Source organism: Curcuma longa, chromosome 12 (assembly GCF_044706935.1).
Source record: "Curcuma longa cultivar G26 ecotype Majalengka, Jawa Barat chromosome 12, ITB_CL_G26_1.1, whole genome shotgun sequence".
Taxonomy (NCBI): Eukaryota; Viridiplantae; Streptophyta; class Magnoliopsida; order Zingiberales; family Zingiberaceae; genus Curcuma; species Curcuma longa.
Genome location: NC_133872.1, coordinates 1,043,890 through 1,066,250, shown reverse-complemented (window position 1 = coordinate 1,066,250; position 22,361 = coordinate 1,043,890). Strand labels below are relative to the sequence as shown.

General features: G+C 37.0%; 4 protein-coding genes across 4 annotated transcripts; 2 read left to right on the top strand and 2 right to left on the bottom strand.

Annotated features, from left to right (window-relative positions):
• Positions 1–1,009: 1,009 nt before the first annotated feature.
• Positions 1,010–4,047, bottom strand: LOC141842896 (uncharacterized). The gene is made up of 5 exons (XM_074730879.1): positions 3,670–4,047; positions 2,773–2,809; positions 2,430–2,666; positions 2,310–2,357; positions 1,010–1,685 (listed from the first exon to the last, which is right to left on the bottom strand). Exons 1-5 carry the CDS (start codon positions 3,975–3,977, stop codon positions 1,287–1,289), a joined length of 1,029 nt encoding a protein of 342 aa, XP_074586980.1. The 5' UTR covers positions 3,978–4,047; the 3' UTR covers positions 1,010–1,286.
• A 4,287-nt stretch (positions 4,048–8,334) lies between these two features.
• On the bottom strand, positions 8,335–9,770 carry LOC141843289 (uncharacterized). Its single transcript, XM_074731350.1, has 2 exons — positions 8,906–9,770; positions 8,335–8,692 (listed from the first exon to the last, which is right to left on the bottom strand). The coding sequence occupies exons 1-2, from the start codon at positions 9,605–9,607 to the stop codon at positions 8,630–8,632; spliced, it is 765 nt and encodes a 254-aa protein (XP_074587451.1). The 5' UTR covers positions 9,608–9,770; the 3' UTR covers positions 8,335–8,629.
• A 726-nt stretch (positions 9,771–10,496) lies between these two features.
• LOC141843510 (uncharacterized) lies at positions 10,497–11,741 on the top strand. Its single transcript, XM_074731560.1, has 3 exons — positions 10,497–11,230; positions 11,374–11,437; positions 11,525–11,741. The coding sequence occupies exons 1-3, from the start codon at positions 10,604–10,606 to the stop codon at positions 11,533–11,535; spliced, it is 702 nt and encodes a 233-aa protein (XP_074587661.1). The 5' UTR covers positions 10,497–10,603; the 3' UTR covers positions 11,536–11,741.
• Positions 11,742–16,000: 4,259 nt separating this feature from the next.
• LOC141843322 (mannose-6-phosphate isomerase 1-like) lies at positions 16,001–20,893 on the top strand. Its single transcript, XM_074731391.1, has 5 exons — positions 16,001–16,300; positions 16,837–17,004; positions 17,336–17,548; positions 19,440–19,706; positions 20,496–20,893. Exons 1-5 carry the CDS (start codon positions 16,007–16,009, stop codon positions 20,811–20,813), a joined length of 1,260 nt encoding a protein of 419 aa, XP_074587492.1. The 5' UTR covers positions 16,001–16,006; the 3' UTR covers positions 20,814–20,893.
• Positions 20,894–22,361: the final 1,468 nt, after the last annotated feature.

Below are 22,361 nucleotides of genomic sequence, written 5' to 3'. Positions count from 1 at the left end.
CAGGTATGAAAAATAATATCAAAAATTTATTATTAATATAATAATATTAACAAGTCATCATCAATAATTTATTATCAACATATATTAAAGACAATAATATTTTCAAATACAAATACAACATCATTTTATAACATATTAAATATCAATTTACAATATACAAATTATAATATTTAACAACAATAATAATCTAATGAAAAATAACTATGGTACTGTAAAAAATATCAAATTATAACCGTCATATCATAAAATTACAATAACAGTAACAATAATTTTATTAAGTTTTACAAGTATAATAATTTAGACAAAACAACAAGTAACAATATGCAACAAAATAATTAGGTAGACAACAAGAACAATAATAAAATATTATGAATGTTGTTTCTCTTCAAGATCCAACATCAATCAAGCTTACAATTATGTTGGTTAGGAAGAACAAAGTTCTCTATATCATCCAACAAAAAATCAAAATTTTCAATCTTTTCAAGTATCCTAGATGATTCCTTGTAGTATGATAACTTAAGCTGTCCTCCTTAGTATATTTCTTGTTTCAGATCTTTTTATTATCGTTAGTCTTTTATAAGATAAATATTTTGTAAATAAAAATTAAAGAGGTTTATGTTAATTCAAAAAAAAAAAGCAAGCTTAATATTATTATAATTATAAGAAAGCATAATCTCTTAGTATTATTGTTAAAATCTAGTAAAGATTTTGACATTTCATAACATAATTTATTCTATGATCTTGTCATTCTCCACATTATTTTTAAAAGGTAGAGCATTTGAATAGCAATAAAAAATATATATATATAAGGATAAAAAATAGAGCTGAACAATCGACATATTATTAAAAGACTTTTGCATGTGTTAAGAAAATCAATCTAGTTCAAGAATTAGTTAGAAAGCTAAAGTTCTGACACCAAAGTGTCAACAAGAAATCTAACAAATCAATCGTCATATGAAAAAGGTTATGGCAACTTTCAAATCCAAACTATGGGAGCCAAGTCCAGAAAAACAATACAAAATCCAAACTATTTATAATCATATCAGAATTCGCACTTTCAAATTTTTCTGTATGTTCTTAAAACTGAGGAATTACATGTAGTCAGACACTGCCATTGTGACCGAAACAGTAGTCCCTTTTGCGAATGTGACTGGAACACAATTACACGCCAGACACCAATACAAAAGAACAGTTGCTAATATCAATAGTTGTGTGATGATTTTGACACAAACGATTGTTTTTCTTCCGTTGCAGAATCGTACCAAAAGTTATTTTGTTATAACTCTTCAACTTACCTTGCCTTTCTTCCTTTTTCGCTCACTAAGATCAGTGCTCATTCTTGATTTCTCCAGTTGGTCTGCCTTCTGAGGTTTTCTGAGTTGGCTGTCCAAGCTCTTCCTTGCAATCTCAGAACAGCTACAAGCTCTTTGCTCATCATCTGTAGATGTAGGTTCAGATTGGCCGGTACTTTTATTGTTGTTTAGTTTCGTCTCCTTTGAATTGTCTTTGGTATCACTATCTTTCTTAGTAGATGCAATAAATTTCTTGAGGTGCTTGATGAATTCGGGGTAAAGTTCAAGGTTACAGTGGCCGCCGCGGTCTAGCCAAAGAGGGGCGTATTTGTGTTTGCTAAGCTCCCAAAGCTGCTTTCCATGTGAACAATGAACAACTTCATCTGCAGTACCCTGGCAGTAGGATGTAAGTAAGGTGATGAATATTTTTCAAGAGCTACTAAATTCGTTCAGAAAAGACTAAAACAACAGATCATACTGATAACTATGTTGGGTACGATAGTTCATCTACTCAACTAACAAAACAAATCAATGATAACTACAATCTAGAGTCTGTACTTTTTGTTCTGAATATGAAAAACATAGCTTTATATAAAGAACCAATTTCTTCTACATATTGCATATGTTTTGCTGCTTTCTCCAAACCAATACATTTAATTAAATGAATTAGTTTGGCAATATTCTTATAAAGTGGTATCCTGAAGACTTGCATAATCCTCTTGAATTAAATTGTTTGTTTTCATCTTGTTGTGGCTCAAAAGCTAGATTGATTTCTTGTGACCTTTAGACATTCAGCATGTAGGCCTTTAAGTTGATCAGAAACTCACAGACTAAAATTTCTTCAATCCAATTTATTGTATAAAAAAGGCTAATGAGAACCTAAACAATATCTAGAAGATATAACTTGCAGATACATGCAGAAAGCCACATTTTATTTTATTTTACTGATAAAGTAGACAGTAGGGCACAAGATGCAAACATAATAAACAGATCCAAGAACTGGCAAAATGAACTTACATGAATTACCAAAACTGGACAATTGACAAGGCCGATTTTGTCTATATTCTGCAACAAAGCTAAATCATCACTATGAATTTGAAAGGTGACTAAATTTAAACAAAGAACACAAAAATTTACCTTGTAAATGTCAAACCAAAATGTGTGCTTAACTGGATACAGTACCCTGAGCCCAGAAACGATGGCACTCTGTAGAACAACAGCTCTTAACTTCTGAAGACGGGAGGCCAAATCAAGAGTCGGACCACTGCCCAGTGACTGACCATACAGGATTAAGTCCTCATCTGCTACTCCATACTGTTCCTTAAGACAGTTATAAACTGCATCTATGTCTGCATATGTATTGTACTCACTTGGCTGCAAAGAAAAATAAATTCACATGGATGACACAGTTTGACAAATAGAACCTATGTTATGTGAACTAAAACTCATGCAAGAACCAAACTAGCAGATAAAACTCAACCTTTCCAGTGGATTGCCCATAACCAGAGTAGTCATACCTGCAAAATAGGAGAGTCAACAAAAATTTAAATACATAGCCCAATCATTGGCTTTATCTAAAGCAAGTTGAACTTGCATCATGCATGTCATTTGTTGGACTTACATTATAGAAGTTCTCTATACCAGGCGTCTAAATTGTGGGCTGGCCAAGCTCAATTGACTTAACTATGATCCAATTGTCGTATAAATCATATTTCAGGATTTCAAGTTGGATATTTTAGTGGGTTGATGCAGTAGTATCCTTATAGAGAAGATATTTTGTTTTGGGGAAGAGTTCTTTAGCGTCCAAAGAATGCTAGAAGTGAGAATTTCTGTATGATGAGAGAGCAATCTAGAAATGCTTATGAGAGCATTTATTTGTATAGTTTTTAGTACACTTTTTTTGCTCGCATCTATATTCATACTAATCAATCACCATTAATGGGCCACAGGGGAGTACTATAATTTGATGAAGCGCCCAATGATGAGTTAATTAACAGCGTTTTCACTGCAAAATTGTGAACAGCAGTCAACTATAAACCATTTTTCTCGCTCACGATATCTGTGTGAATACTCTTTTACCTAAAATAATCTACGCCGTGAAGTCAATGCTTGATAGATACTAGTCAAAATGAAAAATTTGTCGTTTTCACAGAAGAGCATATCTAAAAAATGCATTTCGATGTTCAGTGATCATCCTTCGAGGAAATCCCTAAAACAGTAAAACATAGGCCTGCATCATCCAAAATTTCGAACTTCTAATACTTGCCGAGAAACTGAGAAAGCTTAACTGTTCATTGGAGATCCAAATTGCTAGGCAAAAAACTTAGGTAAAGAGCAATTTTCATAGAGAAATTCACCAGGAGGAAGGGCGACGGACCCTATGAGACTGACGCGGAGATGGACGCTGAGCTCGACGAAGAGATCGAACATCTGCCCAACGTCGGCGGCGTTCCCGTGCGAGTAGAGGAGGGTGGCGGTCGCCTGGGAGTGCCGCAAGTACACCGCCACGATTTGGTTGCCCCGCCGCGTAGGGAGGCGCAGGACGTGCACGTCGTCGCGGCCCGCGACCGCGATTCCGGGAATGGAGAGCCGCCCGCTCCCCTCGTCGGCGACCACAGCGTAGGAGGGCGGGCTCGGAGGGAAGAAGGCAAACTTGGCGGCGATTGAGGACGTAATTCCGCCCATCTTCGCCGCCTCCCCCGGGTTGAAATCATCAACGGCCCGGAGGGCGACGAGGCACCTTCCGCCGCAGCCGGACGAGAAGGCAAGGAGGACGCCGAGCAGGGGGAGGCGGGCGGGGGGTTTATCGCAGATCGACATCGCCGGGACCCGCGACATGCGTCACGTGGCGGATATGTGACGGAACTCCTTTTCCGAAACAACAACGTGGTGCGGTCCCACCACATTCCGCCATACAGCAGCCAATCACATTTCGATCGCATAACATAAAGCTGGGGTCCAGCGTCGCGTTCAATGCGTAATCCTCCTTCGAAGTATGGTGTCTCCTGAAGCGCACAGCATCAGGGTGGTGGATGTGCATTAGATTTGGTATCTTCTCCAATCATTGTACCGGCACCATCCAATCGGGATGTGACAGCACATGTCAAATGTAATGGGGTTTGGGTCCCATGTCCGTTAGGTGGTCCAGCGACAATGTTCTGGCCCTGATAGTCCATCACCAGTTGACCGACACAGAACAACTTCTTAATTGTTTCAATAACTTGACGAATGTAGTTTGAGAGGGATGAAAGATTGGTCAACGGATCTTCCCACGATCAATATTGAAATAAATCTAGCCGTTGAGAAAGCCGGCCGGTGCCATCCCTGTCTTCCAATTCGACCGTTGGAAGAACGACAGCAACAAAAACAAGACAGAGCCACAAGTCTTCGTTGCCATCGATGGCGGATGCCAGCGTTCTCCAAATCCTCGAACGCATCGGCAACCGGCCCCTTCTCCTCATGCGCCGAGGCCCCATGTACTCGGCCTACGTCGAGCTCAGGAACCAGGAGTTATGGCGGAACGGAGTCGATCCTGGGCAGACAATTAACGAGGGACAAAGCGAGAGAACCATGGCCTCGCCGCTTCGTAGCTCCATGCATGCCGTCTTCTCCGTTGCAAGCAGGAAGGATAACAAGAAGCCTAAGGTAGCGGTTGTGATGGAATCTAGGTTTCCCTTACTCTACAGCAGCAGTTGTGACACATGTACAACTTTAGTAGTCATATCATCCTATATAAGGAAATTATTATTATTATTATCTAATATATAAATAATAAAGTTAGTTATTTTTAAATATGAAAGGTATGTAAAAAAGTTTAGATATTTACGTCTATAGTCTATGATCAAACATCGATAAAGTATCATCCTTTCATCGATACTTACTGTGAAATAATTCTCAACAATCACAGTTGATTGTACGTTGTAAAGTATCTTCCTGCATAAATAAATTTATTTATGAATAAAAATAAATTTATTGATAATTAAAATACTTATATAAATTTATTATAAATTCATCAACTTTATTAATGCATGCTCGATAATAGATTGTGATTCACTTGTGTGTTTTGTAGCTCTCATATGAGCTAGCAATCTCAATATTTTTATCATTTCAAATAATATCTGAATTTTATTATTCTTGTTCTACAATCCAAATATTCTTTCAAACATCTTAAATTTCATTTGAGATGACTTTGCCTCCTTCTTTCTCTAGTAAAGAATAATAATTCTTTATATTATTGTTGACAATGCAAATTTCATGTTGCTTTATATCTTGTCTGGCTCTTAATATATATTTTTTTCTACAACAGTATAAAAAAAATTAATATAAAAAAATATTATACTATATCAATAATATTTAAATTTTTATTAAAAAGTTATCATAATAAAAGTCTTTAATGTCTTGACCTATATGCCTCGGGGGATAACCAGAAGCATATTGATTTTTTTTATTTTATTTCTGAATGATACACTATGACATTTTAACCTCTTTCTTCTTGTGAATTGTGATACAATGAACTGCAATCGGTAGCTGGGTTGCACGAGATTAAACTAACATAGCGAAATGATGCACGAATGATGGCAGAAAAGCTTCCACAGCAGGAACAGATCTTTGACACTGAGAATGAGATGCTAAAAGTACAATCACTAATTTTATTTATGGATGTCGTCTAATTTCAATTACATAGCATAAGACAAGAATTCGGATTTCTAATTTCAATTGTATCGCATAAAGACAATGATTTACTTAAGAAAAAAGGAGAGATTTATCACTATCTCGACAAGTATTATGATGTGCACAGTAGTATCAACTTTTCAATAAAAAGATTTTAAAACTATTAATCTCTCATGAGATGAAATGTGAAATAACAAGGTTGAAGGGAAACTAGATAGAAAAATATAAATGAATATCAAAAAATAGATTTTCTAGTACTCAAACCCAATCACGATTTGAAATTGACAGTTCGATGATTTTTAATTAGTCAACTCATAATCTTAATCGTCCAAGATGATTACGACTCACGGTTTGAAACCATCGATTCATGGTTCAATTCACGATTCATCACAATTCGAAATTATTATTTTAAATTTATAAATTTATTTAAAAATAGCTTATATATATTTTAATTTATCTACGTATTCCTTACAATTTTAAATGACTATCTCAAATCTTAGAAGTATATATCATCATCAATACTTCTTTATATCTCGAATGTCAGAACTTAATTACTTAAGTTTATCATCGGTAAATTAAATACCGAAATCGAGAGGATGAATCTCCTTTGTATATTATAATTAAAAAATTGAAATAGAAAGTGATTAATATTTTAAAATTGAGTATAGAGGAGATAGAGTAAAAATGATAAAATGAATTCCTTATTTATAAAGTTGAAAAATAGCATACACTAAATTATAGGTATTGATTAAAAATCAATCAAATAATCTTAATTATTAAAAATAATAATAATAACTACATCCCTTCTCCCCACAAATTACTCTTACTCATTTTCTCTAACTTTTAAATCACATTAGTATATATATATAAACAAACTATTATAGAATACAGGGTTGAAAAACAATTATTTACTCTGTTATTCTTCTTCCAACGATTAGAAATAATAATATAATAAAAAAATTATTAATTATTTATTAAATAATTAACTAGGATGTCAATGATTTTTAAATTTCATTTTTAAGTAACGGTCAAATTAAACTAAATTTAGTCGTTAATTAAGATTTTAAGAAAAAATAAATAACAATAAATGTAAGTAATTAATTTAGCGATCCAAAATTGATTCGGAAATTAAATTAGCAATTAAAATTGATTCGATCGATAATTAATGATCAAATTTTATTTAATTATTAATTTAATGATTAAAAATTTATTCGACCAATAATTTAGAGATAAAAAATTTATTTTGTCAATCATTAGCGATTGAAAATTTATTTAATTATTAATTTAGTAATTAAAATTTATTTTATCTTCAATTAAAGATTGAAATTTTTATTCGACCGTTTTTTAATAATTAAATAAATTTTGATCGTTAATTCAAGTATTTGTAGAGAATTTTCAGGTAGGCATGTCGACGTTAACTCAAGTACTCAACGCCATAATTGTCATTGGGGAGGACATGAATATATTTTTTATTAATTTAATTATACATTTGATATTTTTTATTGATTTAATTATATATTTGAAATCAAGATTTGATTCGTACTAAAAAAATAATAACGAGTAGAAAGCAGGATGCCGGAAAACAAAACTTGTTTTAGCATGAGTTCAAACATTAGTAAATTGATAAATTTAGAATTGGTTTAATTTAGAGGCATGTTATTATTATTTTTTAATCCAGTTGGTCAGGCTTCTGCACAACAGTAATATGTAGGCGTGACAGAGCCCTATTATTTTGGCCTATTTTATAATATATGAATAATTTACAATAGTCAATTTAAATAATTTTAACTAAATTGATAACAAATATTTACTATAATAATATTTAATATATAATGATTTTAATTAAAATGAAACATTATATTTTATGATATTATAATAATTAATCGTAACTGTTATAATAATATTAAAAATAAAAATATTCTTAAAATAAAATATAAGATAGAAGCTCTATTTAATGATTTTTATAAAAGAGATGCCTATTTGATTAGTTAAAGGTGAAACAATCTTATAATTTGATCCTTAATTTAATGGTCTACTTGGGCTTCTGCACAACTTCTATATGGGTGGAAATACAAAGAATATAAAATTTTTTGGATGAATATGGAATTTTGCCAAATAATAATAATTAGTCTATCTACTGCATACGGACAACGATCCCCACGACTTCCACCCCTTCCGTTGGCCCCTTCCCTTAATTTCCTTTCCCATTTCTTTAGAGTAAGATGAACTGATGAACCTTCCGCTTCTAACCACAAAAAGTAGAATCCTCTTCTCTTTCACCAATTAATCTCGTCGAACTCACTCTCAATTAGCAATTATCGACGAACCGAACGCGATCGGTTCATCACATCGAAATGAACGGGAAGGAGAATGCATGCAAACAATTCAGTCAACTGGAACAGAAGATCAGGTCCATTGGAATTTCCCTAGAATATATACAAGCACGCATTATGAAAAGCTAGCTTTCTCATGGAACAATAGGAGACGACAATCTAAAAGACCTGTGAATCAACTGCGAGTTAAAAAGCGAAAGGAAAGGGAGCAGGCGTGGAAAAGCTCACTTGCTCCTTGATAGATTAGGAGAAGCTTTATCAATGGCGAAGGCAGGTTAGAAGAAACATGGCTTCTTCCGGTGTATTGAGCCGCCGCCGCCGGTGGCCGTGCTTCTAATCCGTAACCTTGTAGGATTCGTAGGTGATCTCCGACAGCCATGAACCAGGGAACAGCAGCTGTAAAATACCAGTCGAGGAACATGGAAGTTGAATCTTTTTTGTTAAAAAAAAAGGGTTTACATTCTTTTAGAAAATTATTCTTCGGTCAATACGGAGGAAGGACTTAAAAAAGGATTTTGTTGACCCATCAAAAATGTTTTTTTACTATAAAAAGCAGAAGAAAAAAAAATGGGCAGATGGGAAAAATGGATGCAAAGCAAGTAAGGACACATCGAGCTGCTTTTGGACGACGCGGGGTCGCCTCCGAGGTCGGCGGCGTGCTCTGTAACCCGTCACCGCGTAGATGTCCTCGTCGATCTCCTCCCTTGTAAGGGTTACCGAGAAATCGGGCCGCTCAGGGATGCCTGACCTCGGCCGCGCCGCTTTTTTCTCGCCGGCAACAGGCAGCGATCCGCTCGCTTGCAGCTCGAACATCGCCCGAACCCTAGCCCCCCTTCGCCTAGTCCGCAGCTTCCACGGCCACGTAGGAGCGGATGACGACGGCTCCGCTTCGGCCCCCTCTGTCCGAACCGCTTCCGTCCTGGGCTCGTCGCCTTTGGATGGAGGCGGCGCCACCGGCGGCGCTTCATGAACTATCAGCTTGATTCGGTCTGCCGCTTCCCGGAGGTGAACCAACAGTTTTTCCCTCACCTCTTCAACCGAACCGCTGTCGGCACTGCCTCCCTCTGGATCACGGGCCCTGATCCCCTCCGTATCTGAGAGACGTTGTCCGCCAGCGCGGCTGCCGTCTGCCTCGTCGTCCTTGCCGTTCACGCTCACGCAGCGTAGCACCTGCTGGTTCCTCCACGTCTTCATGGTCGGAAGCGAGAAGCTTCCGCAGCTATTTCCCTGTGCAACCACTCCGCTCGGCTCCTGCGGCAGCGTCGTCGCTGTCTCCGGTTGCTCCCGCTCTTTCTCAGCCAAGAAAAACATGGATCCGCGGCCTTCCGACGATGACGACCGGATCCGGCTATCGAGCTCGTGGTACTAGGAAAGGATGCAAATTACTCCCCTACTTGCCCTCCGCGAGTCGGGAAACCGCCGGTAGGAGAGAGAGAGAGAGAGCAGCTAACGCTTTCGCTCGCGTGGTGATGGAGGGATGAGGGAGGCGGACTCGTCGGGGGGTTATAAATGGAATTAAAATAACACAATATTCGGGGGAAAAAATAGTTAGCCGCACATGGTTTCAAGGACCGTCCGAAATAACCGACGTGGCGAATGGTTAATTGATAATAAATGAGTTTCCTGTCTCAGATCATGCAGCGATCAGTTGGCCACGGTTCAGTTAAACACATCGCTCTCGCTCTTCTCAGTTTTTTTGGGAGGGCACAAGGGCCCTGGCCCACGTCGTGTGTCACGTGAGCTTTCGTCATAAAGCAGGGACGAGTGCGGGGGACGCGTGCGATGCACGCGCGAAGACTCCGTCGTATTCAGGCCGCTGGGCTTTGATTTCGTGTGATTTGTCAAACATCAAATCGGATTCAGCCCAGAAAGTAGCTCTAGTTAAATTATACCAACGGTCAGTCACAAAGTTTGACTGCACTCAATTACTGCTCGATAATTTCGTTATTTTTAAATTTTAATATGGTTTGGGCTTGGCTTGGGTCACGTCTTGAGTAGCATCGAGTGCGACCAAATTGAGAACGAATAAAATTCTAATGGTCCACTGACGCGACTCCGTTAAATACCCGGATCGTTAGAGCAATGCAAGATGGATATATGGCTCAAAATGTGGTGGACTTTTGGGTCCGCAGCGTCTTTCCATACGATAACTCGTTTTAAACCTGCGGGAGCGAGAACCAAACCGAAAGCGCATCTGAACGTTCCGAGAGGTAACCTCAATTTTTTGTGTGTTTAATTTTCTCTGGTATTGCTTTGGCTTCTTCCCTTCTCTTTTGCTCTCTCGATCGGAGAACGGAAGAAGCCCTGATGGCGACCGCCCTGGAGAAGGAAGGAATCGACGTGACATCGGAAGGGCCGGTGGCGGAGAGCCTTCTTGCGCCTCCGCCGCAGCTTGCCCAATCTCGCCGCCTTCACAATTTCTCCTTCCCGACCATGAGCTGGGGAGGCCAGCGCGTGCTCCGCTGCTCCAAACTCTCTGACGGTGTGGGATCCGCCGTAACTGTACCGGATGATCAGAACCGGAGGAACACCCCTACAAAATTTCCGCTCGCGAGAGGGTCTCCGGGCGTGTTGGAGCGGAGGGAGGGCGAGGCGAGAGGAAGGGAATCGGAGAAAAATCCATCCGCTGCTCCGATTTCCGAGGCTGAACGACCCTGGAACTTGAGAACGAGAAGGGCGGCCTGTAATGCACCAGCGGAGGCTCGGAACGACAACCATTGCTCGCCTTGTCTCGGGGCTACGGAGATTGAGAAGATCAACTTTCCCGTCAAGGCTCTGAGGATGGGATCAGACGAGTTGGAGAAAGGAGAAATGATAAAGTTCTCCGTCTCGTTGACTCGGAGGGAGATAGAGGAGGATTTTTTTGCCATCAAAGGGACGAAGCCCCCTCGACGACCAAAAAAAAGGGCTAAGATTATTCAGCGCGAACTTGATGTAAGTGATTCTTTGGGTAATAAACGAAGTTTGTAAGGAAGCATTATTTGATATGCCGATTGTTCTCTTCTTTTAGATTCTAACTTTATTCGATTTCTCCTGCATTAGCTTATTATGCTGTGATTTTCTTCATCCACCTGCAGGCACTATTTCCAGGTTTGTGGTTGTCAGAAATAACACCTGATAGCTACAAAACTGATGAGAAAGGTTTGTTTTTTTTCTTTCATTTTTTTTTGTCTTCGCAATTGTTCAAATTAGAAGTTCAATGTAGTGTTTGTCTCCTTTGTTTTGCAGAAGTTGACTAATTTGGTGAACTAAAGTCATCTTCTATGGAAAAGATATGTTTTAGTTGCTGCGTGTCTCTGTTCTTTAGTCACAGCCAACCTTGTTATGTAGAATACCTTGTTCTATGTAGAATTCCCTGTTAACCTATAAAGCACATGGTTAACTAAAATAAATGTGACATTTTGCTGCTTCTTTAAATGATGATCTGTTTCATTTCTTTTTTGAACTTCTTTAAATACACAAAAATAGTTTGTTCAAAGAGGGAAAATGTATGGAATGACTGAGATAATATATTTCATTTATTGTTGTTTTAATAATATGCAGTGTATTATGCAAATATCCTGAAGCTTTTGTTATTCGGCAAGAGGAGGATTAAATTGAAGCTACTAAAATGAAAGAGTTTTATGTAATTACGTTACTTCATATGCTGTTTGCATAAGATAGTTTCAAGTTCTCTAGCATTAATGCAACAGTTTTCTCTCATATCACATTTACAGTCTACATCCATTTCTTAATAAAGACTTGGGATCACTCATGCAATTTCAAGATTTTAGTGCAAAACGAAATAGCTTTCAATGCCATTTTCTTGTTGCTCATGGGCGCATACGGAAAAGGAATTCAGTAGAAAGGCTCGCCAACTTTAGATGTTGCTTGATAAATGCCACGTTAATACTTCTATCTTTCTTGCCAAAGTAATTGGTTACATTTACTTGATAGTTCATCATTATTTGATTTTGCTACAAATAGGTACTCCATTAGAGATGTCTAATTTTCATATGGAAACCAGCAGTGGATTGCTTAGAATATTGAACAGGAGCCACATACATACTTCATAACCTTTTTCCAGAGTTCATATTACTCCATTAATTGTCTATATGTTGTTTCTATGATCCAACTAAAGTCCACTGCAGTCTGAACATGCCATCATATTCTTTGCTCACGAGCATAAGAAATGTGGTTGGTTCTATGCCATTAGAACATAGAAAGAGCTTAATATGAGAATTGCCATCTGATTTTTTATTTTTTTATTTTTTTTTGATTGAGTGAAAACACACGAATAGTTTTTTTTAGACATTTTTATACATTTTCTCCTCTAGGTTGTAGCTTCTAGGAGGCAACAGTGTGGAGTCTATTGCTTCATTCGTTTTTTGTGGCAGATTAACTTTGCATGTCCAATCTCAGACTAAATATAGAACTATCAACCAGGCTGCCTGAAAGCAACAGTTATATCCTAAGGTTTTACATAGATTGTAGTTCAATTGTTATATCTGAGTTTTTGTCCAATAGTTACTTGGATTCTTTTTCTTTTTTCTGGTGTCATTGATGGGGATCTATCAGTGGGATTCTGTTTATTTAAACTCATCATTTTAGCATCATCATGGTCTGAATTTTAAATGTTTCTAGACCCAATTGACCTATTCAAGATGGATGATTGGATGGTTTTACATAGATCGTAGTTCAATTGTTATATCTGAGTTTTTGTCCAATAGTTACTTGGATTCTTTTTCTTTTTTCTAGTGTCATTGATGGGGATCTATCAGTGGGATTCTGTTTATTTAAACTCATCATTTTAGCATCATCATGGTCTGAATTTTAAATGTTTCTGGACCCAATTGACCTATTGAAGATGGATGATTGGATTGTTTATCCATTGTGTTGTATATCAGCAAATGATGCCGTTATATTTTTCAAGTTCAGAACAACTGATACTAAGGATCAGTGGCACAGTCGGTATGGTGGTTTGGTTGTGAGGGTTTCTTCAATGATCAAGTTATTCAATTGGACGCTATTGTTGAGGACGTACAAGTTTTTGTTTTTTCATATCCATGCAATGCAACAGTCTCTGAAAATTTTGTGGATTTTAGCAACACAAAAGTCTCTGAAAATTAAGGATTCACTGAATGGACTAGTTGAGCTCAAAAGAAACAAGGGTTGAATCTTGATAATCATTATCTTTTAATGCTTCTAGACTGGCTATAGTTCATGTACAAGAATAGTGGTATCATCAGAATTTTAAAAAAACATCAGATTTGTTGTAGTATCAGGGATTGAAGCCTTGTCTTTCCTATCTGGCCTATGACCTTAACAATTTGTGTGTCTTCCCCAATTCTTTGCTGATCTTTTCAACTCTTAGGAGCAATAATTCATTCACCATGGTTTCTACCTAATACCACTGCTAGTGCAAGTCTTGATAAATCTGAAGTTCGGGAACTGGTATATGTATCTAGATTATAGTTCTGGGACTTTGACCTGATTATCTGAGCCCATATTATTTGGTCAAACTAGATCTGGAATAGGATTCGATAGAAATATTTTGTGATTTCTCAATTCTGTATCTAATAACAGAAGGTGGTTTATTGTACTTTCTAATGAAATGGAAACAATGTACATATCGAGCTTTCTGCTGTGTATGTTTGAAGTGTAATTTGATTTTAGTAATTAGGCCAATCTTTTTGAAGATCCAGTATTTAATGGATGTTAAAATAAACTTGTTACCATCTCAAGCAACGTTCCATTTTAGGTTTGGCATGTCGTAACTTGTCATCCATTCTGTCTTTAGCATGAAATTTAATTAACTCATCTTTAAGTTCTAGCTTCTAATTTTTTTGTTACTGAAAATGCTAGAAAAGAAGGATTGCTCTTTTAATCTTTTATTTTCATGGATCATATAGCTTGGACCTTCTACAGTCTGATTCATGAAGGTACAACTGCATCCATTTTGTAGTGTTACAATCCAGACATGGTTTCTAGTCATCGAACACTTATATGCTTATGTGTGTTCAGTGGTTTCTTGATGGTCTATCTTGTTAATTTATCATTGCTATACTTTCTGAGTAACACTTGTAGTTGAAAAAAACTATTTGTTCCGTGTATTTTAATGATCACTTCTCTAGCAACAAATGCAGAGCCTTCTTTGTAAACCAGTTGGCCAGGCTATGGTAAGAACATTTTCCATTGCTGTTTCTTTATTTTAATTTGTTTATGTTTTTATGATGGTTATTCTTTCACCATATCAAATTGATTTTGTTGTCTTCATGATGCTCGGCATTTTGTTCTTGCTCATGCCTAGGAAAAATTGTCTTCATTATTTGTTCAATATGTGAATCTAATCCTAATTTTCATGTATTCAGCAAAGATCTTCATAGACAGTATGTATGATTTAGTTACGAGTAAAAGAGTCTTTGCTTTCAGAACCATATTTTGATTGCTGTTCAATGTAAGTAAACTTTGATTTGATGAGACATGCATGTTTCACCTAGCTTCTAAGTGCCTATTACAGACTTGTAGAACTCTGAGCATAATGCGAGGAATCAACGGACATTGATCTATAATGCTCAAAAATGGAGTTCCACATTTTGTATTTTTGTGGAATGACACAAACTGATTAGTTTCATATGATTGACGCATACAGCTATGACTCTTTGTTCTCATATCGTCATGTGCTTCAGTACTTGTGCCCAGTGGGCAATGGATACTACTGAACAAATGTTTAATCATATATGCTGTGCGCATGGTCTTCTAGATTGCAGTCCTCGAAGAGGTGGTGCCAAGAGTTGATCTCGTCGGCGAGGGTCTCTTAATGGGCGTTCTAAAGTAGATCGGTGCAAATAGTACTTGGATTACAATCATGTTTTGATAGTTTTGTAGTTGCTGTCAAAATTGTATTCGCAGTGCTGCATAAATTTTTGGCTTTGTTGAGGGTGAAAGTACTAGGAATCTTTTGCACCGACACTTGCTGACTCGGTTTCCAGCTTTCAGGTAATAATATTAATTCAGTTCAAGAACCTGTGTAAAGCCGTGCCTTCACTGTTAATTGAAAATTTCCTTCCAAGATATTCAGCTAACCTGATGATACTTGCAATACTCCAATCTGGTGCATGTGCTCGGGTTGATCGTAAACTAAGTAAAGCAGAATTTGGCTTGCTTTAGAAGAGAATTTGGCAATACTCCAATGTGGTTTATGATATGAATTATGATAGGAGAGAATTAAAAAGATATTTCTAATTATTTATATTTTTAACGTGTCTTTCTTTTAAAAATTATTAAAATAACATTCTACCGCTTGTTGTTTGACGTGGATCCAATTTTTTTTAAATACACTATTAACCTAAATAAGAGATAAATTAATCGATATATTTTAAAAGATTTTAATTATACAAATCTCGTCCAAAAATTACTATTCACATATTTTAAATAACGTTATATTGTTTTATGGCCCATTTTTTCCTGATATTTCTAAGTCATTAACATACCGGCTCAGCTCGGCTCGGCTCGGTCAACTTTGTAACGGCGCTGGCGGCTCGTACGAAAGAGTTAGCCGTCAACTCTGCCCCGGCTTCCGATAGCCGAGGGCATCCAATCCGCATCCACCGCTCCAGTCGCTAATCTCTGGTTCCCTCTCAGCTTTAAAAGCCGACGCTCGCATTCGTCGACGAAGTGCGCAAACCTTCATCCCGCCTTCTCATAGGGTTTCCGATCTCCCCGGAGGCAATGGAGGCGCCGCTGAGGCCGTTGCGGCTTCGGTGCTCGGTCCAGAACTACGATTGGGGACGCCGCGGGGAGGATTCGACGGTGGCGCGTCTGTTCGAGCGGAACTCCGGCGCCCAGATCGATCCAGCTCGCCCTTACGCCGAGTTCTGGATGGGCACGCACGAGTCGGGACCCTCCTTTGCGGGCTCGGATTCGGAGGAAGTTACACTTAAGAAGTGGATTCAGGAGAACCCTGGTGCTCTGGGAGATAAGGTCGTGGCGAAATGGGGGACGGACCTGCCTTTCTTGTTCAAGGTGTTTCTCCTCCATTAATTGACATTTCTGCGTCTTTTTCTTTGATTGGGTTTTACACGGTTTGTTCCCGGCGTATTGGTTTGTGCTTCTCCAAAGTTGTGTGCTGTCGAAGGCTTACAGTTTGTTTTGAGTCAATTGTTTTTGAAAATTTGAAATTCCTTGTTAGCGAAGGGATTTTAAGATTTCTAGTTGACTTTAAGTGGTAATTTGTGAATCGTGATTTCATCGTGTATGTTTGGGATCAAAGATTGTGCACTACATTTATTTTTTCTTACTCTCATGAATTCTGAAACACAAATCCTACAATTGTCTAAATCAAAATTGCAATCTTGGATATTTGAAATAATACAATTTTATCCTTGCTTTTTTCACTTATGGCTAAAAATATAGTAGAATATTTGAAACAGAATTCCAATTTCATAAAACTAGACGCTTCAAAACAAGCTGTTAAAATTTGTATTTTGTTGAGGTAGGATTTTGGTAGCTGTGGGATATTAAGTGATGCTAAATTTTGCTTGTTCTTGTACTTTGGGTAGATATTGTCGGTGGCTACAGCATTGTCCATACAAGCGCACCCAGATAAGGAGCTAGCAAGGATGCTTCATATGATGCGACCAAATGTTTACAAGGACCCAAACCATAAGCCAGAGATGGCGATTGCTCTGACAGAGTTCAAAGCACTATGTGGTTTTGTCAGCATGGAGGTACATTAAATGTTCTTTCAGTTGATCTCCAGATTGCCTTCTGTTTCTCTTGTTCACATATACTCCATTTGTATTTTTATTTTATGTGTTTAGCTTTTATCTGATTAAATAACAAGTTGTTTATATTATTGTATGTATTTGTTATCTTTGCTATTCTACTTTATATGTATGATTCAATTTTAAGATAATCATCATGCAATAATTGATTTTGATTGTTGATTATCTTGTTTAAGATAATCATGCAATAATTGATTTTGATTCATGATCATCTTGTTTTAGATAATTATGCAATATATTGATTTTGATTCTTGGTTTTCTTGTAACTGTGTAGGAACTCAAGGATGTCCTTATTGGTGTGCCTGAAATTGCAGAGCTTGTTGGTAATGATGAAACGAGCAAAATTCTATGCATGAGAGAGCTAAATGGTTATGTGAATGCAAAAGCTGTTATTCAATCTGTCTTCACTAAGCTTATGTCAGCAAATAAAGAAGCAATCTTAGCACTGGTTTCTCAACTAAAAAATCGCTTAGAAGCTGAAAATAAGGTAAACTGGTCTATTTATGTAGAGTTTGTTCTCATATAAAAAAAATCTGAAATTTAATGTTAGCATGTAGAGTTTATTCTCTTATAAAAATTCTGAATCCAGAGGACAGTGACATGTATGCCACTTTGTTCTTTGATCTAATAACTAAGGATGAAAAACCTCTATTAAATTTGCCAAAATAGAAACTGTCAAGTTGATGAACTTTTCTGTTATTTTTTCTTCTTTTGCCAGTAACATAAAGCTTTTCTATCATCTACTTGAAGTGATTTTTGAAGTATTTCAGGTGCATGTCTAATTGTCTGATTAGAAGGATTATAGAATGAAATTGATAATAGTAGATTTGAGAATCAGTACTTTGTCACATGAGTTCAACTTGCCTGGCACATTAAATTTTATTCCTTTTTAGTTATCTAAATACTTAAGTAAATATTTGATTGTGGTTATCCTTGTAAGCCATTTGAGCATTTGAGTGTTATTACTTATTGCTGATCATATCTGTTTGCACTTTCAATATTTTTGATTGATCAGTTTTCATAATACTATTTCTGTTAACATTGCAAAGGTGTACCATTTTCTCCTAAAATTTCTACAACTCTATTGAAATTTATTTCGCTTAAAATTTATTAGTTGTGAGCAAATTTATTTCTCATAGCTTCCATTTCTTGTGAATTATCTGGAATTAGTAGAAACACTTAACTAACACCTTTGAAGGAACATTATCTGAACGCAAATCTCAAATTTGAGTTCTCATACAAACAATAGTTTGAATGAGCGCAATATATCAAAATGGTAATCAAGAATGTCATTTGTTGATCTTGTGGCAAATTTTGATTTGCCTCTAATTATGACAAATATAATTTGTTAGATTGAGTACTTAAACTTTTCCGTGCAACCGTTTAATGTTTTTGCCTGTTGTAAGTGGCAAAGAAGGCATGCATATTATAGCCTAAGCCACATACAATGTTATCTGAATATACAGATTGCTATTTTTGTTAGCCACTATTTCCAAGAAAATTGTCTACCTTTGTTTTTTTTTTTTTTTTTTTTTTTTTCTTTTTTTATCAAGATTCCTTGATATGATGTGATGTCAAGTTGTACAAGCTTTTCTTTGCCTTCTTGTTTTGCAGAGAGTTACTGGTTTTATTGTGTGAGTTAAATTCTACATTGAATCATGTTGCTCTTCATCGAGTTATGTTCTAATTGACCTTGAGTCCGGTTGTCATTTATGTCTATTTATGGGGCTAGTTGGCTTGCATTGTAATGGAATATTCTAAAAGTAACCAAAAACTAAAGGAGATCCATCAAGTGAAAGCCATTCTTTCAAGGAGGTTTCTAGGGCTTATATATTATTTGCTCTAGTTTTTTTTTTCTCTTCTCATTTCTGACTAAGTAAACGTGAATCCACTTCTGCTTTCTGACTGTATCAGATTAAGAGGTCCTGTGAACATGAATTCATTCAATTGAGCCTAATATTTTCTGACTCCTATTAGGTGAAAAGGGTCATCAAACTCATTGCTTGTACAATCTTGTACAGTGCTATTTCAATTCTACTCGTAGCAGTTGATGTCTAAATGGAGGATGGGCCAAGGCAGATTAGAGAGTAAGAGTAATACCTTCTGAATTATTGAGTTTTTTTTAGTGTAGGCAAGGCAAAACATATCTAAGTTTTGTGGAAGTCACCTTGCATCACATCCTACAACTAACTTCAAGACTATGTCAAAACCTAAGAAGCATCAGCCAATTGTTTTAATTGTTGAAAACGTCCGTTAGGCAACCAACCTAAAGCATTGGCCCACTGTTGTATTTCTGTGTTGAGTTAATGTGCAATGCAAATAATCTATTTGTTTTTCTTACTGTTTGATGTTTTGATAGTTTATTTTACCTCACTTAGATTAGGAGGTTATCAGAGAAAGAACAACTAGCACTACTTCTGGAGAAGCAATATCACGCTGATGTTGGTGTTCTGGCAGCCTTTTTCCTCAATTATGTGAAGCTCAGCCCAGGTGAAGCACTATGTATTGGTCCAAATGAACCCCATGCCTATATATCAGGTGAATGCATTGAGTGTATGGCTGCATCAGATAATGTTGTGCGAGCTGGACTGACACCTAAGTACATAGATGTTCCAACACTTTGTTCAATGCTCACATACAAACAGGTGTGTTAATTTCTAAACCATTTTTTTCTTCATGAAATTATTTGTATTATATGTGTAGCTAACATCTAGTTTTTTAATACACAACTTATTGGTGTGAATTTATACATATATAGATATGTTGCTTAGCTCTTCCTCTTAGGAAAAAATGTCCCAACCAATGGTTTTGGTGATGCAATATGGTTAATAATTTTTTATGAATCCTAGGGAAAGAGAGGATTTGCTTTTCCAATTATTATTTGTTGGTAGCTAATGCTGCAGTCTGAAGTATTTTGTGTTACTATCCTTATTCAGAATAGGTGGATCTGGGTAGGTACGGGGTTAGTCCAGCCTGCTCTGTTTCCAGATTCCAGTTAGAAGAATCGATATAATTATATAAATAAATGTTTGGTAATGCTATAATTTCGTGAATAAATTTGTGGAACTCTGTGCGTGCTGTTGACTTCCTCAGCTACTAATTTGTATGGTTAATGCTGCTTGTTATCACCAGCGTTTTTGAACCTGCACCTAAGCAGCCTGTTCAACAGATAATCTGAGTCCCAACTGGTAATGGAGGGCACCCCACTGAACCTAATTCTTGAGCCATTCAACCCAAAAACCAAGTACTGGCAGGACCTTAAGTTCCCTGCCCATTGGGAATGAATATGGCCAATTACCTTGGAATATCACAGTTTCTTTTTTGGCTAATAAGTTTAGTATAACTCAAGTATTATCTTCTCTATAATTATTGTTTGAGCTCTCATCTAATTACCTGTTTAATAAGCTGGTGAATACTCGTGTCAACTTGTACAGGGCTTTCCTCAAATTCTTCGAGGGATTCAGTTAAACCCTTTTATCACACGGTACACACCACCTTTTGATGAGTTTGAAGTTGATCGTTGCATTCTTCCATCGAAAGAGTCCATTGTTCTTTCTCCCATACCAGGACCATCCATTTTCATCATCGTGGCTGGAGAAGGCCGACTGCAGATAGGTTCTGCAGTCGAGGAACGAGTCATGGAGGGAGATGCGTATTTTGTGCCTGCTCACAATGAGATTAGTCTAAGTGCTACCACTGACAAACCTATTCATTTGTATCGTTCTGGAGTGAACAACAGGGTATTTGGTTAGTGCATTCTTCATTTTTTTTTCCTGCAAGGTTAAACGTTCTGATATCCAATTCTATTCAGTAAATATATCGATATTCAAATTTCAATCAGATGTATAAGAGACAGAAAATTGGTAGTCGTTTTATCCATCTTCAGAAGAATGTTTACACATTTATTTACTTGTATTACTTTTGCTGAAGATTATTTTTCCAACATTAAACTCGAGAGAACTCAGTTTGAGTATTGAGGTTGGTCGAAGAGAACTCAGTTTGGATGACGCGGTCTTAACTCGGCCGAAGTGGTTGCAGATTCAAATGTTTAACATGATATTTTTTATAATCTATCAATAACAATATTGATATTCGAATTTGAATGCATGAACCGGGCAAAATCAGAAGGTAGATAAGGAGTCCAAGTATCAAAAATTCAAGAGCCTACATTTGGTAGGTAGAATTCTCTTCTTATAGGACCACCTTACCTACTTCCCTCGTCCAAATCGATAACTATCTCCTCCATTGTGACAGGCTGCTAACATTGTTCCCTTCTCGACGCATGGGCTCAGCCTTCTGCCTCGTGCCGTGTATCTGCCGGTCAATGAACTAAAGAACAAATTACATGTACCCAAATTTGTTGCACTAGCAATTACGGAAATCAGTCCGACCTTGTGTTTCTTCCTTGAAAGTTTGATGATAGCAGCCGTATTTCCTCGACAGTCCCAACCTCTGAATATTAGAAATCAACAGAAGCAAACAAGGAAGAGGACAAGTAACATGACCTGTATACCTCGATGTAAGAAAGTTTGACAAATTTGAATTACGACTCGTGTTTATTTTTCCTCCAGTAAAGGTCGCATAAAGTTAGTAAACCTTTGCAGCTCATGGAATGTCTCTCATTTCAACCTTCTGAGTCAGAATGACTCATTCAGCTTTGCACACCTCCAACAAATCTCACGATGTTCATCTCCCTGACGAGGAATTCTATTGCTGCAAGCAATTCCTATCCTTTTTTGAAAGGTGGTCAAAAGTTTTGCATTTGTCGTCAAGCTGAACTAACAAAGGCCTCTCCTATACCCTTTTTTTTTAATCTTTCACCCCTGCGTAAATGGCTAACATCTCCTGGCCAGATTGCGTGTGCCCCGTGCTTAACACTAACAGTGCAACAACTGTGCAGTCTTATCACCAGGATTCTGGAAGAACATCTTCAACATGCCAGCCATCTCGCTATCTAGCTCGCCATCTTTCACTTGTTATCATTATGAAAGAAAGAAAGCCTACGACGGGAGGCATGACTTTGACTCCATTATGATGACCCGGGAAAACACGTTAATCACGTGTTCCTAATCCTCCTCGATAACTACGTTCGCTTTGCAAAAACACACCTCTGCCTTAGCCGACCTGAGTCTGGGACGTTTTGTTATGCCTCAGCAAACTCTCGATAAATTAGTATATTTCTGAAATTTTTAAAAGGCGACAAATTCTGAGGAGGAGCAAAGCAAAACTTTAATTTTTCCATCATTTTTTGTTTAACTTTAGCGTTTATCGTCAAAATTTTCCACTTTGAATAGAATAAA

Excerpts from the sequence above, each read along its gene's own strand:
- LOC141842896 (XM_074730879.1), bottom strand. The coding sequence starts at position 3,977 with ATGGGCGGAATTACGTCCTCAATCGCCGCCAAGTTTGCCTTCTTCCCT. Across the intron at positions 2,667-2,772 it reads ATGGGCAATCCACTGGAAAG|CCAAGTGAGTACAATACATA; the intron begins GTTGAGTTTTAT and ends TTTTCTTTGCAG. Across the intron at positions 1,686-2,309 it reads GTCCAGTTTTGGTAATTCAT|GGTACTGCAGATGAAGTTGT; the intron begins GTAAGTTCATTT and ends TCCTACTGCCAG.
- LOC141843289 (XM_074731350.1), bottom strand. The coding sequence starts at position 9,607 with ATGTTTTTCTTGGCTGAGAAAGAGCGGGAGCAACCGGAGACAGCGACG. Across the intron at positions 8,693-8,905 it reads TCGTCCAAAAGCAGCTCGAT|CTGCTGTTCCCTGGTTCATG; the intron begins GTGTCCTTACTT and ends GGTATTTTACAG.
- LOC141843510 (XM_074731560.1), top strand. The coding sequence starts at position 10,604 with ATGGCGACCGCCCTGGAGAAGGAAGGAATCGACGTGACATCGGAAGGG. Across the intron at positions 11,231-11,373 it reads TTATTCAGCGCGAACTTGAT|GCACTATTTCCAGGTTTGTG; the intron begins GTAAGTGATTCT and ends ATCCACCTGCAG.
- LOC141843322 (XM_074731391.1), top strand. The coding sequence starts at position 16,007 with ATGGAGGCGCCGCTGAGGCCGTTGCGGCTTCGGTGCTCGGTCCAGAAC. Across the intron at positions 16,301-16,836 it reads ACCTGCCTTTCTTGTTCAAG|ATATTGTCGGTGGCTACAGC; the intron begins GTGTTTCTCCTC and ends TACTTTGGGTAG. Across the intron at positions 17,549-19,439 it reads GCTTAGAAGCTGAAAATAAG|ATTAGGAGGTTATCAGAGAA; the intron begins GTAAACTGGTCT and ends TACCTCACTTAG.